The following is a 20,974-nucleotide window of genomic DNA, read 5'->3' on the forward strand; positions in this document are numbered from 1 at the left end:
CAATCACACCCATCTATTACACATGATGGATTGCCAAACTTAGGAACCTGAGAGTGAAGGACCTATGAAATGGCACCTAAGGGCCTCAATTAGCAGAAATTTTTTCAAAATGTTAATAGAACTACCATGAATTGCTACATCCAAGAACAACAAGGCCAGTTAAAACCCCAATTGGGATTACCACTTGAAAGCAAATCAGAGTCCATCACATGCAACAAGAACACTGGTCCTACTAGCTCAAAAGTTATAGTGTACCTCCAATCCTTGGGCGGCAATGTTCGAAAAGTCACCTGCCCGAATGCCTAGGCGGAAAAATTGAAAAAATGACTAGGCCTAGCTAGGCGGAACTGTTAGGTGTCCTGTGTCTAGGCGCTTGCCTAAGCGGGTAAGGCACCACCTAGGCGCTACAATCTGGACGCCCGCCTAGGCGCCGCCCCATGACAACTTGAAAAATGGGCGGAAAAGGGTCTCGACGAAGATTAAAAAAGGTCATTTTTCCGCACTAAAAAGGGGGGAAAAGGGTTTTGGTGGGTATTGTAAACATCCAAAACCAAAACCGTGGCTTTTAAGAAGAGAAAAACTCCCCCAAAACCGCTCCTTTGTGATTTATTGAAAGATCGATAAAGTTTTATTTTTTAGATTTCTTCCCAAACAAAGGTAATAGTTCGTGAGTGGATTTGGAGCTTCTAGGAGTCGATTTTGAGGACTTGTGGCGACCCAATAGACGAGGTTTGCATCAAAATCAATTTGATTTTGATATTTTAAAATATTATCATATTTAAAAAAGGGTTTTGATTTGATTTTGCGACAACATATTATTTTGTGAATCATTTGTTTTTCTTTTATTTTTTTTTTAACGATATATTTACATATTTGTACTTGAAAGATTGATCATTTTTTGTGATTAATTGAATTTTTCCTTATTTGGACGACGAAATTGGGCATATATCGTATTCTTGTATACATAGTTGATTCCTCCTTTTTTTGATGTTGTTAACTGTTGTATTGAAGAGAGAATGGTAAGTACAAGAGTGATGCAGAGGAAGCCCACAAGTCAAGCCTCATGCCAAAAAAAGTAGACTACCCCATACGGGTAATCCTATACAAAAAATGCTTGGCCGTGCTACAAAAAGCCTGACTAGAAATGAAAACTGAAAACCAAAAGCAAGCCATAACACCTGCCCCACACAAATAAGAGAAGCAAAAAAAACCAAAAAGTTGGACATTCACTGTCCTGAGGAAGAAGATGCCTCTCCATCCTTAGCCAGTTGGTCCACCAGGGCGTTGAATTCCTGCCAAATATGCCTCCATAAGACGGCCGTATCCCTGCAAATGTGAATAATTTAATTAAAAATCGGAGCCAAGTACTAGGGGGGACTAGATATGGCAGCGCAGGTGATAATGTTTTTGCTTCTCCCTCCAATATAAGTGGTTGAGGCCAAGAGGGGTTGAGGAGTTTGAGGTCGGTGAGCAGCACCATAGACTCAGTAAGTTGCCGATATTTATGGAGAAGGAAGCAAGGGGGTTGTCGAGGTGATCTTAGAATACCCCATCCATCCAGTCGGACCAGGGTTCCCCAAGAGCACCCATCGAAGTTAAGCTTTGTGTGACACTCCGAGGGGGCGGACCAGTTGCTAGATCTAAGAACCCTTGGCGATTGGGTTTGGATCTTTCCATTGGTGTAGGAAAGTTGTAGCCGAGACTCATCGAAAGGTCTTGTGATTGGAAGCCCAAAAGCAACCTCCGAGGTAATGCAGGAACTTCGCATTTGGTTCCACGGAATAGCCTTGTGTTCCTCTCCATCCAGATAACTCAAATAGTGGTTGCGATGGAGGTTTTCCATAGGAGCCTACCAGCAGAAGGCCACGGAGTGTCCCTGAAAAGATTGAAGAGAGCAAGTAGAGAGGAAGGAGTAACCCAATAGAGACCAAAGAGACGAAGTAGAAGGCTCAAGAATTCGTGAGCCAGTCTGTAGTGTATAAAGAAATGAGGATTGGATTCGTTGTCGCTAGTGCACAACACGCAACAGTTGGGGAGGGGGACACCCCTCTGTTGTAATTGGTCCACCGTGAGGGTTTTTTCGGACAAGCAATCCAATTAAAGGCTTGCACTTTAGGAGGAGCGATGGATGACCAAACCTGGACCATAATGGATTTCGGAGAATGAGGAGAAGTGGGCAGTAAAAGAAGTTGCTTATAAAATGAAGCCACCAAGAAGGACCCCAAGGTGAGAAGGGGTCCACAGAATTCGATCGTGCCAAAATGGGCTAGGAAGTTCGAATTCAGCAGAGACGACAAGGAGAGGAAGTCAACAATTTCAAGATCTATGAGAGGACATCTAAAAGATGGGTTCCATACTCTCGTGTTACCCGAAAAAGGCATCTCGTCCGCAATAGAAGATGAAGAGTTGGTAGCTAGGTAGAAGAGAGAGGGGAAGCGGTCCATGAAAGGGGTATTTCCCAACCATAGGTCCAACCAGAAGCAGATGCGATGGCCATCCCTTGGATAGTAGTGAATGCCTTTTAGGAAAACAGAAAAGGATGAGACGAACGACTTCCAGGCCCTTGATGCTCTGCTTGGGGTGCGCCCTTCTGACTGCCAGGTATAAACATGGATTTTGTACTTGCGGTGAATTACTTGGGTCCACAGCAGGTCACTTTGTGTAACAAGGTGCCACCACCATTTGACGAGCAGGACAGTATTTTGTTTTCTTAGAATCCGAGTGCCGTGTCCGCCAAGGTCACTCGCTTGACAAACTTTATCCCAAGGGATAAGGTGGTATTTTTTGTCTTCAGTGTAGTTGTGGACCCAGGTAGATCCCTTTTTGTACAATGTGTCATGTTTTGATATTATACTATTTTTGTTTAACTTTATTTAATAAATTAATAATTATGCGATATCTTAATGAGTTAAATCTTATGTGAAAGTGAAACCAAGATGTTATATATATTCATTTAAGTCTTACTGTAAAGTAAAATTCAGTCTTACTGTTTTAAAACTAACACCTTAATGATGTTAATATATTATATAACATCTTAATCTTATACATTCATTTAAAACTCATCAAGTTTCTCATGTTTTTTATATCTTCATTTAAAACTTAAATTGAGTTTCTTATGTTTTTCTTAATAGTTAATTCTTTAGTCTTATGTATTTTTCAGGTTTGTTGATTAGGTGATTCTAATTCATATTGATTGACACTCAATCAATTATTATTCATTGAGATTGAGGATAATGACTTCTAGTGCATCAAGTAGGCCAAGTAATCCATGTTGGAAGTATGCATCTTGTCCAAATCCCCTTGACAAGAATAGGGTGGAGTGCAAGTTTTGCAAAAAATCATGTAATGTCAGCATCAACAAACTGAAGAAGCATTTAGCCAACATTAGAGGCGATGTGGCTGCATGCACTCTAGTGCCTGCTGAGGTCAAGAGAGAGATGCTAGAGAACTTGGACGAGGTGAAAACCAAGAAACAAGAGGTGATAATAAGACATGATGACATGTAAGGACTGTAGAAGATTTTGGAGTTCGAGGGGAGGAAGAAAACTTCTATACTGAGGTTGGTTCTTCTAGTAGGCCAAGAACAAGAGGGCCCATGGATGCTTTCTTTCCCCACCCTAATCCTGAAGTACTACCACAAGAAAGGGGTCAAATAAGCTTAGAGATCCATTTTAAAAAAGAAGATAGAGATAAGTGGTTGTTCCAAGCAGGCATTTCTTTTAATGCCGCTAACTTGAGAAGCTTCCAAACTATGTTGGAAGCAGGGGGCCAGTTTGGGCTAGGGTTGAGAGGTCCATTTGCTTATGAGCTTAAAGGGCCAATACTCAAAAAAAAAGTGGAGCTAACGAATAACTATTTGAAGACCCACACTAATGCGTGGGGTGTATATGGTTGCACAGTCATGACCGATGGTTGGAGTGATAAGAGGCATATAAGCATCATGAATTTGATGGTGAATTGTCTATTAGGGATAATGTTCAAGAGGTCTATCGATGCCTCAAACAAGTCCCATGATGCAGAGTTCATTTTTAATTTGGTTGACCAGTGTATAGAGGAGATAGGGGAGGATAAAGTGGTCCAAGTTGTGACCGATATGTATTCAGCTAATATAGCAGCCGCTAGGTTATTGAGCGCTAGGGCTAAGAGGCCGCGTATTTTCTGATCCCCTTGTGCAGCACACTGCATAGACCTCATGCTTGAGGCCATTGGTAAGAGGAAGATGTTCATGACAACCATTGAAAAGGCTAAGAAAGCCACAAATTATTTATACAGTCACACTCAGGTATACATTTTAGTACTATACTAGTTTCTTTAGTTATTTGTTACCTATTTTGAGCATTTTTAAATGCATTGATTTATTGAGGGTAATTTATTTAACTTAGAGAATTCTATGTTGGTCAAGTCCTAGCCATGATGAGGAAGTTTACTGAGAGCAGAGACTTGGTGAGGCCTGGGATGACTAGATTTGCCACCCCGTACTTGTCCTTGCAATCTTTATTTGAGCAAAAGGAAAAATTGAGGTCCATGTTTGTGTTTGAGGATTGGACCAAGTCCAAGTGGTCCAGGAAAGCTGATGGAAAAGTTGTTATGGACATTATCCTGGACTCAAGATTTTGGAACAAGGTCCAATATGCCTTGTCAGTCTTTTGCCCTTTGGTAAAGATTCTCAAGATGGTTGACGCTGAGAAGGAACTATTGGGCATATTTATAAAGTCATGGAGGAGGCAAAGGAAGAAATCAAGATATCTTTGGGGGATGAAAAGAGGTACGAGGAGTTTTTGAATATTATTGAAGACAAATGGAACTACTAGCTTGAGTGGGCCCTACACTTAGTAGGATACTACCTTAACCCTGCTCACTTTTACACTGATGATGAGGTACACAACAGGTCTAAGTTCATGGATGCTTGCAACCAATGCAATATAAAACTCAACCATGATCCTGAAGTGCCAAATAAGGCAATGATGGAGTTAGATTTATATAGGCTTGCTACTGGATCTCTAGGTAAGGAGGTGGCAGTCAGGCAGAGGTCCAAGATCCCTCCTGGTAAGTTTAGAACTTCCTCAATTTGATTTTATGATTTGAGTATTTAATTTCAATTACCCAGATGGCCAGATACCTAATTTACTAAATTACTACATTTACAATTTTACATTTACATGAAATAGGTGCATGGTGAATGGGTCATGGTGGAAGTATCCCTCATTTGAGGCAGATGGCCATGAAAATACTAAATCTGACTTGCAACTCTTTTGGATGTGAGTGCAACTTCAGCACCTTTGAAATGATAATATTACTTATTTAGTTATTCACTTAATAAGTTAATAGTTAATAGTTAATCAGAAACAGAATTGGGCACTTTTGGGGAAATGGTGGTGGAGGCTAGCAAATCATGAGAACCAACTTTGGACACAGGGGATTAGAAGCAAATATAATATCTCCTCACAAATGTGGCAGCCAGAGACCAACTACTGCTCCACAGGATCAGATATCTGGAAAACTCTGGTATCCATCCTCCCTCGGTTCAGAACTAATATTCGCTTTCATGCAAGAGGAGGAAATAGAGTGAGATTTTGGGAGGATTTGTGGATTGGCTTTTCATCACTATAAGATAGATTCCCCTTCCCTTTTGCCATCTCCAACTGTAAAGAGTCAATGATAGTGAACAAAATAACTCTCTCTGGCAATAATAGGACGTGGAAGCCATCTTTTAGAAGGTCTCTGTCTGATGAAGAACTCCTTCAATTTGCTACACTCAACTCTGAACTACATGGAGTTTTCTTACCGCAGTTAGGCAAGGACTCCATGATTTGGACCTCATCACCCTCAGGGAGGTTCACAATAGCCTCCTTCTATAGGGTCTTGGTAGATGGGACAGACAGTCGACTCATCAAATAGAGCGTGGGAGTCTATAGCCCCACCAAGGACTCAGCTCTTTTAGTGGTTAGCGACTCAAGGTTGGCCCCTAACCTTATACAACCTTCAGAAAAGAGGATTTCAATTTCCTAATAGATGTATAATGCTCCTTAATGAAGAAGAAACAGTATCACACCTGTTATTACATTGCGACTTCGCATACTCAGTTTGGGGTCTACTTATTCAGTTATTTAAACTCTCGTCGGTTCTTCCACCTTCAGTCCAGGCTACGTTACACAGACCTACGAGGATAGTTTTAGGAAATCGAAAAAATTTTTGTGGAAAGCCTCTGTTGCTGCTACCCTTTGGCACATATGGGGGGAAAGAAACTCTAGGATCTTTCGAGGAGTTAAGAATACATTCCAGCCCACGTTCCAAAAAATAATGTCCTCTGTTATTTTTTGGCCTCCCATCATAAACTATTTGTGGGTATCTCCGCCTCTTCCTTTATGCGAGAATGGGAAAATCTCCTTAACCTCAATCATCGCAGGAGTCAAAGTACCCCTCGATGGACTCCTTTAGAGGATCAAATAAAGCTCAACTTCGATGGAAGCTATCTGGGAAAACCTGGTCCGGCAGGCATAGGGGGGTTGCATAGAAATTATGAAGGACAAGTCCTTCTCACCTATTCAGAATACATAGGAATAAAGGACTCGCAGACAGCAGAAGCCAAAGCCCTTCTAATTGGAATCAAGAATTTTAACCATTCTTGGGGAAGAATACTACAGATTGAAGGAGATGCCAAAAACATTATTAACTGGGGTTCTGGGATAAACGATCCACCTTGGTGTTTGAGACATCTTTTTGATGAAATAGAACACTTATGCAGAGACTTAGAAGTCACTTGGAAGCACACCCGAAGGACCGCAAACGCAACCGCAGATGCTCTCGATAAAGAAGCTGCCTGGCAACATGCCTAACTGGATGCAGTTAGTCTGGGAGAAAGGGCAAAACTATAAGCCCCCACACAATTTTCTTTTGTCCGTTTCGTAATAGTCTGTGTAAAGGGCCAATACTATAAGCCCTATTATACTTTCCTTTTGTCCGCTTTTGTAACTACGCATATCTATAAGCCCCTCTCAATGGTTGTGTCTGTCTCGTTCGGTCCTCCACTCAGGGACCATGACAACTGAGGTCCATGCGTGGTGGACCTCCCTGTACCGATGTAACTCCTTTTATTTAATGTGAAGTCAACTTCTATCAAAAAAAAATTGTTCATACTTAATAAATTTAAGTTAGTATCTAAGTGAGTATTTTTCTATTAGGTGCATACAAAGAAGAGGAACAGACTAGAACAAAAACGACTGAACGACGTAATCTTGTTTAATATAATATAAGCTGCAAGAGCGCTATCGACAACTGGAGCACAATGAAAGGGAGGCTATTGAAGCTTTTAATATTGATGACACATGCGAGTGGTTGGTCGATGCCAATGATGATGAGGTATTCCATGGAGAGGGCTTGACCTGGGGCCAAGTTCGTGAGGCTGCTGGGACATCAATGCCCCCTACACACCACTCAGGCTCAATCTCAAAGCCAAAGGAGGGGGAAAAAGGGCCAGCAAAGGAAGGCAATGGCAAAGAAGAGAAGAGGGTGATGACATCAAGAGAGGATGATGAAGAAGAAGTAGATTCAGAGGACACGAGGGATGACGCTCAATATGTTGAGGAGGGCAATGACTCTAATGATGACGGCATGGCATCATCATCATCAGATGCTCCTCATGATCCCTTGAACACCCTGCATGGTGATGCGGGTGATGCCATATAATTGTTTGGTTAATGACTTGATGTATTTGTTTTTGCTTTTGCCTTGTTGACTTTGTGTATTGTTTCTAGTCTAGACTTCTAGTTTCCTACAATGACATTTTGGGATTTCAAGCATTCTAATGTCTTACAATCCCTTTTGAGACTTGTATCTGTAAATTTGTTATGTGATTGTAATATTATGTTTTCATCTATTTCACGAGAAGTTTGGGGCTCTAAAATTACCCTAAAAACTCCCCAAGGCTTAAAACCATGCACTAAGAACTCATCTGTTTTTTTTTGTTCTGCAGGGGGGGTTTGTTTCAATTTTGGTGAGGGCACGGCGGCCAGGCACCCAAAACGCCTAAGCAGGCGCCTGCGTTTTCTTGAACACTGTTGGACGATGTTCACCTCTAAGCAGTGACACATTAGCATAACCACCAATTAATCGCCCCCATTTATCACATTGTAAAATACCCCCTTCATTATATCCAGCTAAAAGAGTTGTTTCCTCATGTGAACAAAGCAAAAGAAACAGAGCAATTCCCCTACAAACCACACTTGCAGGCCAAAAGCAAGTAACAACTATCTATCATTCACAGCTGAGGAAGAACTGGGATTTGGAGTGTAATTAAAATTTCCCACCAACACAAATGAATTTCGAGCCAAGCAAATACAAAGCTTCTCATCGTCTTCCAAACGTGTAGCAAACAATCACCCCCTAATCTATGCCTCCTTGCCCAAAAAAAACTCCAAAGACAAAGGGAGGTCTACCTGGGCATTAATAGAAAATACAACATATCAGTTTCAGTATTTTAGATGCTGAGAAATAGGCTATATAAATACCAAAAGCACATATTCTTTGAAATTTATAATTCAATTATCATCTTCATCATCAAAGCCTTTTCCCAACTATTTGAGGTCAGCTACCTGAATCTTGGTCTGTCATTCTGCTCCATCAAGGGTCATACCCTTAATGAGGCTATAAGTCCCTATATCTTTGCTATCTACTTTCAACCATGTCCTTTTGTGCCAATCCCTTGCCCGTTTTGAGTCTTCTACATGAAACAACTACACCTCCTAACAGGTGTTGTACTAGTTATGCGCTGCATATGCCTAACCCACCTAAGTCTACTTTCTCTCAACTTATCACCTATTGGAGCCACACCTAAGTTCTCCCAAATGCATTCATTTCAAATTTAGCCCCTTCTTGTCTTGCAACTCACCCATCTAAACTACACTCATCCTATGTTTTATTAACCGCCCAACATTCTGCCCCATAAAACAAAGCTGGTTTCACAACTATCTTATAGAACTACCGCTTCAGCTTCATTAGAATGCAACAAACACATAAAACTCTAGTTGCACATCTCTACTTCGCCCACCTAGCTCTAATTCTATGTGCCACATCTTCCTCAATCTCCCCATTTTCTTGGATTATCGATCGAAGATATCGAAAGTGCGCTCTTGTTTATATTTCTTAGTCGTCAATCTTAACGACTTCCTCATTTACACTTATGTTGTTGGTAAACTTGCATTCCATATATTGTCTTAGTCCGGCTAATTTTAACACCTTTAGTTTCTAAAGCATCCCTCCAAAGTTCTGACTTTGTATTGATGCTTTGGGTCTCATCGATCAAAACTATGTCGTCCACGAACAACATACACCACAGTACTTAATCTTATAGGTGCCTAGTTAAGTTATCCATAACTAAAAGAAAGAGGTATGTGCTCAACACTGACCCCTGATGTAGACTTATTGTCATTGGCAACTCACTCGTCTCTCCACTAGTTGTTCGCACACTAGTTAGCCCTCCTTCATACATATCTCTCACCAAGATAATACCTAAAAACTCCTTCCTTTTCAAACACCCACCAAATTAAATCTCGAGGTACTCCATCATAAGCTTTCTCTAGATCATTAAAGGCCATGTGAAGGTCTTTTCCCTTCGCTCTAAGCTTCTCAATCAATTGCCTAAGTACGAAAATTTATAGCCAATATGGAATATCTATTCAACTTACCCCCATCCAAGTTTATTCTCTCACCTTTTTCTCATTAACAACTTATCTTCGCAAAAACCCCCCAACCCAAAAAGAACTAAAAAAAAGTCTAAAATACCCTTTTTCACATGCCTTCTCTCTCTCTCTCTCTCTCTCTCTCTCTCTCTCTCTCTCTTCAGCAACAAAGACAAGGTGCGTCGACGATACGAAAACTCGCTCTGGCAGTAGACCTTTTGGAGCCATGGCAGTCCGGCGGTTCATTACGTTGCTCTAGTGGTACAAAAACACACTCCGACGATACAGACATTTGCTCCGACAGTACACCTTCTGGAGCCAAAGCGCTCCGACAGTGTCGTAGTTCGCTCCAGCAGTAGACGAATTTGCTCCAACATTACGTGATCTCGCTCCAGCAGTACACCTTTTAGACACATTTCACTCCGGCACTCTAGGAATGTGCTCCGACAGTAGGGTCGTTGGAGCCACAACGCTCCGACAGAGTTTTCAGCACTCTGACGGTACACCTTCTGGAGCCACAGCGCTCCGGCAGCACCTATTCTGATCCTGCAATCATTACAAAGCGCTACGACAGTGTTATTCTACGCTCCGGCAATACGCAACTTGGGATCGCCAGTTGAAATTTTTTGTATGGGAAAGGCATTTCCGTCCAAAAAATAACAGTTTTTTACCTTGGGGGGTTTTTGCGAGGAAAAGTTGTTGTGGGGAAAAAAGTGAGAGGAAAGGTTAGCTAGGGGGTAAGTTGCGTAAATAGTACATTTTGGGGGGTTTTTTGTAATTTTCCCAAATTTATAATTCAATAAGGACTAACTTTGTAAAAAGAATAATTAATAATTTTAGGGGAATGTTATCAAAACCCATCAATAGCATTAAGGGCAGCCAAAATGTCACAAAACCTTCAAAAAAAATAACAGAATGATTCTCTCTACAAAAACAATTTGTAAGATAATCTTCAATGACTCATCCCCTCCTTATTTGTAGTCATATAATTTTTTCAATCATCATCATCATCATAGCCTTTTCCCAATTAATTGGGGTCAGTTACACGAATCTTGATGTGTCATTCTGCTCTATTTAAGGCCATACCCTCAATGAGGCCATAAGTACCTATATCTTTTCGGACTACTTCCAGCCACATCCTTTTGGGCCTACCCCTTGCCCTTTCAATCCTTCCACTTGAGCTAACTCGCACTTCCTAACAGGTGTTGTACTGGATCGACGCCACATATAGCCAGCCCACTTAAATCTACTCTCTCTCATCTTATTGCCTATTAGTGCCACACCTAAACTTTCCTGAATGGATTTATTTTGGAGTCTATCTCTTCTTGTCTTGCCACTCATCCATCTCAGCATCCTCATCTCCACTAGTATATTGTTTTTTGTCCGCCAACATTCCCCCTATAAAGTAAAACTGGTCTCATAGTTGTCTTATAGAACTTACCCTTCAACTTCATTGGTATGCGGTGATCACATAAAATTCCAGTTGCACATTCCCACTTCGCCCACCCAGCTCTAATTCTATGTGCAACATCTTCCTCAATCTCTCTATTTTCCTGGATTATCGACCCAAGGTATCAAAAGTGCGGTCTTTTTTGTATTCCTAGCCATCAATCTTAACTACTTCCTCGTCTCCATTCCTAGTACTACTAAACTTGCATTCCATATACTATGTCTTAGTCCAGCTAATTTTAAAACATTTGGATTCTAGAGCATCCCTTCAAAGTTCTAAGTTTGTGTTGATGACGTTTCAGATCTCATCGATCACAACATGCACAACAGTACCTCATCCTATAGGTGCCTAGTTAAGTTGTCTATAATTAAGGCAAAGAGGTAAGAGCTCAATGCTGACCCTTGATGTAGGCTTATTGTCACTGAAACTCACTCGCCTATCCACTAGTTGTTCGCACACTAGTTAGTGCTCTATCATATATCTCTCACTAAGTTGATGTAGTGTTTAGAGACTCCTTTCTTTTCCAATACCCTCCAAATCAAATCTCGAAGTACTCTATCATAAGCTTCCTCTTAATCAATAATGACCATGTGGAGGTCTTTTCCCTTCGCCCTAAACTTCTCAATCAATTGCCTAAGTAGGAAAACAACTTCAGTTGTTGACCTTCCTAGCATAAAACCAAATTGGTTTTCAGATACACTCGTTTCATGTCTTAGTCGTACTCAATCACTCTCTCCCAAAGCTTAGGAGTATGGCTCATAAGCTTAATCCCTCGATAGTTCACACAATTATGTATGTCTCCTTTGTTCTTGTAAAGAGGTATCACAATACTTTTCCTCCATTTGTCTGGCATTTTCTTTGTTTTCAGCACCTTGTTGAATAGCTTCGTCAGTCAGTCAATGATAATCTCCCCCATGCACTTCCAATATAATTTTTTCAATGGAACCCAAAAACAAAAATAATGAAAAAAGTAAAACTTGATTCATCTCAAGGAAAAGGCATGTACTATAGTAACATTCAAATGGAAATAAGTGTAGTTGTAGTAAAGACATTTTTTGTTTGTAAGTTTCCATTATAAATATAACCAAGCGTCATTTTTCAATCAGTGTCAAACCATAGGATGCCATTAAAGGAAGTTAAACCAAGAACAAGCACTCATTACAAAAAACTGTAGTTGCTGTAAAAGAGATGGTATTTAATGTCCAATGCAGTTGCTGCCAAAAAATTGTTTTTCTTCTTTTTTTTCCTTTGAAAACCTAACTAGTATTATATTATATCTGAGAATTGGATGTGTCTCCAAAAATTTGTCCCTACATGACATGGTATACAAAATTTAAATAAAGAAACTCAAAGTTTTTCAACAAGAATAAAGGGATTAAGCTATTTGTAAAAGTTTGGTGAGAAGAATCTAAATGTGGAGGTGGCCGAGATTGAAAGGTTGAGTTTGAAATCGCCTTCTTTTGCAATGCAGTCAGCAGTATGGTTTGCCTCTCTCCATTATGACACTTGCAAAGGTTGGCATAGTAAGAATATTTGGATGAACAGTTGGTCGAATCTACATGGTATGGAAGAGGACTTGGAAGCCCAAGCACTTGTTGCAATAAAATCTCATTGCTACACGAGCAAGCATTTGAAGTCCAAACATAAAAGATTATATAGAATATACTTCCCAAACATAAAAAGATTATATACAATATATTTCCATCGAACAAAAGAACATGTTTACTTCAACACAAATTAAATACAATTTTGGAAGGGCCAATAATCTAAGGCAAGAAGCTTATATCTGCATGCATGTTCATCTGCGCACATAGCTTATGCCTGAGTGGTATGTATTAATGTCCATCAGTATTTGTTTGAACTTATCAAGCTTAAAATGCGAGCCCAAGTTGACTTAACTTAGACCTCACCTAAGGCTGACTTCTTATACATACGAAGGCCTATTTTTCCTGCCTTGTTAACTCAGGCAAGTCTGTTATTCTACTTATTAAAGTACTATCCAAAAGAAATATAGTATGCTACTAGGGAGCCCAACCCCTGTCCCCCAAACCCCAACAAAACAAAAATACCCCTTCTCTTAAAGTTTTACACAAACTCCAAACTCTAAAAAAATAATAATAATTTAATAATAGATACAGTCGTTTTCCAGTCTAATTCCAAAGGCTCTCACACAGTCACTTCTGCCAGATTATGCCAAGACCCAAGTGTTCTATTAAGCTCTCAATTTTCTTGTTTTGCCTTTTTAAAATCCGATGCATAGGTTGGAGTTATAGTTGTTGGAAACGTCTGTGATTCCGAATCGTTTCTAGAGTCGAAATCGCGGAATCGCGTATATCAAAAGTTTCAGAATCTAGGAATCGTTGTCCATACGATTTGGATTTGAGAAAAAATGATTCTCACTATTTCGGAATCATGATTCAAAAAATTAGGAATTGTGTTTCCTATTTCCAAGAATCGATGTCCCTTCATGTTGGAATCGCGTTTCATTCCTATATGGAATCACACATGACCCCACTTGTTCCGGTGGTTGTTGGAATCGTGATTCCTAAACATAAGGAATCGTGATTCCTAAACTTTTAGAATCATTGTCCCCATCAACTTGGAATTCACATTCTCACCATTATAGAATCGTGATTCTCCCCATATTGGAATTGAGATTATCCCCTTACTAGAATTGCAAACCAATTCCCTCCGGTATATGAGAGAAGTAGTCAGAAAATATATAAATTTACCCATTACTACAAAATCGAATTTTGGTCTGCATATACTCAATCCAAGACTCCAAGTACTAATGTCAACCTTCATGATATCTTTGTGGACAATCTCATACAATAGACTCGGTCTACCGATAACCCTATTATGCCTACAAGGTCTGGAGCTAGTCTGTGGCATACAAGGAGTGAGAATAAGGGCAAACTCCCTTTATCTCCTTTCCTTGAATTATAAAATACATACAGACATAGTAATTCTTCTTTGTTAAACGTAATTTAGAGTCTTTTGACTTTTGAAAATTGAGTTATTCGGTTTTTAGTCAATTTCTCTGATATTTAATGATTAATTTAACCTAAAACACCGGAAAGACCACGTTGCTCATATCCTTATTTTCTTATTTTACTTAACGAAAAGCATTTTTATCCTCTTATTCAACTTGAAGATATGACGGTGCTGATCATATATTAAACATTATTACATTAGTAGTTTAGTATCCACACCATTTACCAAACATTATTAAATTTGAAGTAACATTTTTTTAGTATTATTTATTCTTGGTAAGAGTTCTTAAAAACGGAACATGGAATGAAGGATGGAAATTAGTATATAAGAAAATAAAAAATTTAACATATTACTTATATTTTAAATTTTAATTTTATTGCCATGTGAAACAACTTCAAATTCTCTCATGCACTCATAAATGTCACGCTCATTCATGATTGAGCACACATCGAAGGGTTTCTGCTCTCCCTATGTCCACATATTACTCATATTTTAAATTTTGATTTTATTGCCATGTGCAACAACTTCAAATTTTCTCATGCCCTCATACATGTCACGCTCACTCATGATTGAGCACACATCAAAGGGTTTTTGCTCTCCCTATGCTCACATTGCTTCCTGACAACATGGATTCGCAATTCCTTAATACTTTGAATCAACGTTTATCATAAGTAGAATTGCATTGTTTTGTAGCAAGGAATCATGTCGTCTGCGATATAGAAAATTGATTCCAAACAATATGGATTCACAATTCCAAAAAATTTGGAATCAACATTTCTCACAAGCAGAATCGCATTCTTGTGTAGTTAAGAATCATAAAGTCCTCGATATGGAATCTTGATTTCGGCAATCTAGGAATCGAGATTCCTAAACTAGGTGGAATTGGGTTCCGTAAAAAAAGGAAACATGATTCCTTTCTTTTAGAATCGACTTTCGCCCGGGGAAACGCCGAATCGAGATTCCAAAACGGAATCGCTACCCTCATAGGCGATTCGAGTAGCTATAGTTTGAGTTTTAAGTAAAAGAATATGATCCCAACATTTTCCTTTTAAATTTTTCTTAATGCAAAAAAGTTGAAACTCTTGCTAAGTCAATTCAGCAAGAGACCAAGTAGTACTCAGAGTCCAACGTATCCAGTGTAACTACGAAATTCAGAAAGGAGTTTAGAACATCAAATACTAAAGGTGCAACAAAAGTACCTGAAAGAGCTCAAAGTTCAACCTCTTTAGCATTAAATCCTGTGGAGCATCCTGTGAGAGTGCACTCCCTTTTATTTCCTCAGGAGCATTTCTGTGAAATTCTTCTTCAGGCACAAGTTCTATATCTGGATACTTTGACTTAAAGTCCTTGCAAGCTTTGATTGCCTTCACATAATGATTTCTCTCATATAACAAATTGTGAAGCTGCAAAGTCGTGAAGTCCACTGGAGCTTTTGCACTTTCAGTTTCCACTTTTACACGATCCTCCTCAAGAAGGATTGAGCGGTTTACCTACAAAAAACGACATTCAACTTCCGTAAATAAGTAAGCAATGATACAGTCCAGGAGTTGCCTCTGGTCTTCTTCATAAAAAAGAGAACCAATTCTCTCAGGAAAGAGAAAGGGGGGCAAACACGCACAAGCCTGCATGCGCAACACATATTCTCCCCACGATACATGCTTTCAACCACTCAAAGAAAATAAACAGCTGGGACATGTCATTGAAAGGAATGGATATCGTCGTAATTCACACATTATAAAAACATGCTGACCATCCAGAATTTCACTAGATACAACAGAACTATGAATTGTCACAAGCCAGAGAATATTTCAAAAATTATGTAGAGTAGAAATCCAAAAGTTCATTTTTAGGGTTAACATTAATTAATTGATTGAGAAAGATTTACATTTGTAATTGCATAAACAAGATTTCCAAAATTGAAAAAGGAAAATAAATTTGATAGTAATAGCTGGAAAGGAAAAACAATATCACCAGTTCAAAATGTACATATTGTGTCAGAAAGGATGGTAGCATTATTTGACATCCACAGAAAAATAAACAAATAAACAATCAGTAAGATGGCTACACGAACAACAGCGTGGACTTCATCAGTGCATTCATCATTGACACAGGCCTGAACCTAATTAAAAATCAGCAAATGCAACAAGATGCAATGAGGCCATGTCACAAAATTTAACAGCGGAAGATCACTCAAGATATAGTGTCACCATCATGCCAGATTTCAGTTGCCCTCAACTAGAAGTTGCCACTAAAAAGTAGTTTTGATTTGAAATAATAACATACCTCTTTTCCTGATCGATAAGAAGTAATTTCAAACTTAAGTAGAGTATATAGCTGAAGATCAATAGAAATCACAGCTACATTCTTTCCAATTCTTTTTCCAGAAGTCGTTTCAACAACCGTTTGGCAACATAAGGGATCCATATTTGCAAACTCACTACTTTTTTGCCAGTTCAAAAAAAATCTAGGTTCTCAAAAAGCGAAGTCTCAACTATGAGAAAACCACATATATAATTGGGTTTAATGGTAAATGGCTAGCAACTTCACTAAATATGTAGAACCCATCGAGTTAACGCTTGCAACAGTTTGTTTCACGCTAAAGACTTGCATTCAAATGGATTTTGTCCAAAGTCATTCCCTGGATAGAAGACGGCCTGCAAGGGATCATCAGCGTCATCATCGTCAAGCCTTGTCCCGATTATTTGGGGTCGGCAATATGGGATAATATTTAGAAATCTTAAATTCAAAATATTCAATTTCTGGCATAAATGCAGCAATTACTGAGAGCCATGTACCATGATTTTGAATGAGAAAGTAAAAAGAATCATTCCAATGTTAAAACGTCACTCATGTTGAGCTCCGACATTTTTTTTATATATAATTAACAATAGAGAGAAAGAAGGTTATACCAAGCTTCACGTGGAAATAAAAGGGACAAAATTCTAGGATAGTAAGAGAACAGATAGAAAAGGAAGAAAGGGGATAAATTAAATAGAAGAGAAAAAGGTCCTAGTGTAACAATAATATCTCAGATCAAGAATGAGTTCTCCATTGCTCCTCAAGCATGAGCAGGCCCTAACGCCCTAACCATTAGCTTCTCCAAGCATATGGGGATAGGATATACAAACCAAGTACTTTTCTCACAAACCACTTCCATGACATTGCCTATTACAAGGGTGCTATAATGTCTTTGTGTACCAACATAGGACATTAAGCTAATCACCTGCAATCAATAAAAGGCAAAAATAAAAACAGAGGAAAACACTACGGTCTAACCACCATGTCAATAAATTATGATGATCCAAACTATCCCAAGAACTAGCATCAGTATTGAGTTTAACAAAGGTCCACCAGTTGGTTGGCCCATGAGGTCCTTGCCTTGTACATAAGGTTGATTATTCAGGAACCAGGTTCCATTCTTTTCATTGGTACAAGGGTGGGTAAAGATTAGAGGGAATGAGACAGGTACAATAGTAAAATACAAAAATGACTCCCAACGAATACAGCACTTCAACAACTTAACCAATAATGAGTATAATTTTGTTGGAGGAATATTTCCTGGCAACATAACAACATAACTTTAGTAAGCAATGCATGAGGATCTCGAAGTTGCACATAAAGTAATGAGTAGTATACCAGACCCTAACAAGCAAATGAATGCAAGATTCGTGTATACCAGAACACTGGATTGATAAGGACACCTCGTTACGTAGTACAAGGCTCAATGTTCTCATAGAAACAAGCACGCAGCATCATGGGCAAGAACAGAAGATAGTCACTATTCAAACTCAAGTTTCTACACTAATTTTAGTACACTGAAAGCACCAAACGATTGGCAGCACTTGCACTATCAAGCTTCTGGCTAAAGACACCCATAAGTTCAGAAAATTTCATACCCAAAGTCAGCTCATATGGGGGACTAAACCACCATTTAATTACGCAAACTAAATTCATTGGATACAAGGCTTCCAAGATTTATGTTACTCCACCAATCAAAGGAATGCATCTAAGGTCCGAATTGGCAAAAGCTGCAAGACCCATTACCTCTTTTTCGATAGTCAGAACCTTCAATAATAAAGATGCATGTGCCAGCTCAAGCAAAAGCTAACAAGTCCCCCCAAAAATGCGGCCTACTAATTATGGCAGTCCTCACCGACCTTAAGGGGCCCAATACAAAATAGCAGCCAACAAAAAGCCTAACCAGCCATATTCTCAATCCATGCGTTTGCTGAAGTACAAAAACACATAGCAAAAACAAGGAAGCACCTTTTTTATCTATTCATGTTAGCCTGTGGCATGGAAGCAGGACCCGTGGTTTCTCAACTAAGCTGTTGCGTGAAATCTTTCACTTAAAGCAAGACAGAGAGATGAGGGGTGTCCATGGAAAACAAAGGATTCCATCCTTTCTGCAATAAAACAAACAATACTCTATGCAAGCCAAGACAATAACCAGAAAAAAATGATGACAGGAAAAAACCATAAAGAAGATAGTAGCTTCACCACTATTGATAACCCTTAGAATACAGATCAAAACTAGAAAACCAAACAAATAAACCAAGCTATCACAAATGAATGGAAACACAGACAACCCAACAAACTTATCCCAACAGCCTTCTCCGTGGCGTCTGTTGAATATCAAATTCTCAGTAGAATTAACATTAAAAAAGTGAAGGAATGTAAAATACTGTAAATGGATCAGACATGCAAGCATCAACTGCAAACCCTAAAGAACCAAGAAACCATTGTCATTCTATCAGTGTTAGATAGAAACCTGTCTGAGGTTGAGGAAGAGGAGGGAGACTTGGGTGAGGAGGGGGGAGAGGTCGGCCTTGGACCTTTCCTTCTTGGAGAAGAGCATCTTTGCCACCGCCTCCTCCATCGACTTCCTCGTCTCCTCCATTACCTCGTACATACTCTTCCCCTCAACCTCCCCTTCTTCCATTCCCATTCCCATTTCCATTCCCTTCTCTGTAGAGCTTCTCCCTCTAGAGCTTCTGAGGCCAAGGTCCAGGACGCAGCGACAGCGCGTTCCAGGACTGCCGTTCCAAGGTTATTACCGTACTGTCCCAAAGTACGTTTTTCTATAGGGTGCGGTTTGTATAGAGCCTGAGCTAAACAATCATAGCGCTTACCTTGAAATAGTGTCGAGAAATATGGTTTGCATATTGAAAATTTACGTGATAGCCTTAAAATATATTTTTATTTTTATTTATAAAGTTTAAATCTTTAAAAAGAGTGACCATCGATAAATCTATAAAAATTTAAAAATCTTGAAAATTGATGGTCAAAAAACGCATTACAAAATGCACTATTTTCAAAACTTGAAATCCATTTTTTTCTCATATCCATATATCTTAATGTTGAGATTCAATTTAAGAATATTTGGACATCAAAACAACCTCTTCTAGTGGAATTTTTTATGCAAGCTCAAATTTGATTGCTTAAAGCATCAGCTCTATATAAACCTTTCCTTTTTCTAAAAAAGAAAATTGTTTCATGTGGCGGGAATTCTACATTTGTGGTCGGTCCATCTAAAAACAATTGAAATTAACAATCCAAATGTAGGTCATGGTGTATAGTTCTTTTCAAATATCTAGAACCCTATATACAGCATCCCAATTCTCTTAACCTAGGTTACTAGTATAACTATCCAGTTGACCCACAACAAAAAGGTAACCATAAATTTCATACAAAACATGCCTATAAAAGCGCAAATCCAATACTTAACAAAGATGTCTTTGGATTTCGAGGCTATAATACAAATTTAAAGACAAGGACCTCAATGGACGTGAATTTACATCAAATGTCCATTTGCTAATTACTTTGGTAGAGATGGGGTAATCCTTTTATAGGACAATGTCACTCGCGCCATTTCTATAGGTCCTAAAAACAAGCCAAAATTTTGAAAACAAGTTTGGTGGCACTGAAGTCCATCCTCCAAAAAATAGGTCCCTTACTACATTAGAGTTCATAACAAAATATGTTCATCGATCACCTAGACCTAAGGTCTTTTGAAGCCTGTAGAAATTTTGTGCGTGACCGGATCAACTGTAAAATCAACAAATATATGGCAAGCAGATAGACCCCAAAGGTTTGTACATAACATACCTTCCTAGTTTATAAAAAATTGGAACATCTGTTGCCATCTTAAAAGATGTGCATCATCGACACTAATCTAGCCTTTCACTATCCTGGTTCTTATGGGTTAGCGAATTATCAATAGACATCTCAAGAAGTAACCAAGTTTATCACTTTGAAATTGTTAGTTGTATAGGGTCTCACCGCGGTTAACTATACATCACATTGGACATAAACTCCCATATACTGGGACCTAAAATCAGGGGATCAGCTTGCACAAGAAGCTCTCGCTTTCTTCGAAGTATTAAATGCCCCCATCTCTGTAAAATTATGAAGTGCAAAGGGGTCCCGATGAGTACACTCCCAGGATACAGCCCCATACAAATCTTGAGTGATTGAGTTACACGCTCATGAGATCCGTATAAAACAATAGTCACAAAAATATTGATATGTATTTCTGATCGGTATGATACTACAAACATCAATTGGAAACATATTTCTCTCTCTAAAAAAATTATCATCGAATTGGTAAATGCAAACATCAATTAAGATGATAAACTTCTCTCTCTTACTACAAAATTTATCATCCAATTGGTACACTATGATAAAAATATCGATTGGAAACATCTTCTTTGTCACTGCAAATTTGTCTTTTAATCAGTAAAATAATAGCAATTTGATATCGATTGGGAAATAGAAGCACATATATGGTCATCCCACACCTTAAAATAAATCATTAAATGTAGCAGTACCTATCACCTGAATATCGTGTGAG

General features: G+C 38.9%; 1 protein-coding gene across 2 annotated transcripts in view; it reads right to left on the bottom strand.

The window, feature by feature from the left end:
- The window catches only part of THO5 (THO complex, subunit 5), a 36,076-nt gene extending 16,788 nt beyond the window's left edge, over window positions 1–19,288 (bottom strand). For both annotated transcript variants that reach the window (XR_016053460.1, XM_006842901.4), the window contains exons 1-2: window positions 18,893–19,288; window positions 15,321–15,611 (exon numbers count right to left, since the gene is read on the bottom strand). Coding sequence is in view for 1 of the 2 variants with exons in the window: in XM_006842901.4 (XP_006842964.1) it covers window positions 15,321–15,611; window positions 18,893–19,081 (480 nt within the window). In the remaining variant the exon portion in view is untranslated. The remainder of the gene's footprint in view (window positions 1–15,320; window positions 15,612–18,892) is intronic.
- Window positions 19,289–20,974: the final 1,686 nt, after the last annotated feature.

The sequence above is a fragment of the Amborella trichopoda genome, chromosome 4, assembly GCF_054954075.1.
Source record: "Amborella trichopoda isolate Santa Cruz 75 chromosome 4, AtrichopodaSantaCruz75HAP2 v2.0, whole genome shotgun sequence".
NCBI classification, from domain to species: Eukaryota; Viridiplantae; Streptophyta; class Magnoliopsida; order Amborellales; family Amborellaceae; genus Amborella; species Amborella trichopoda.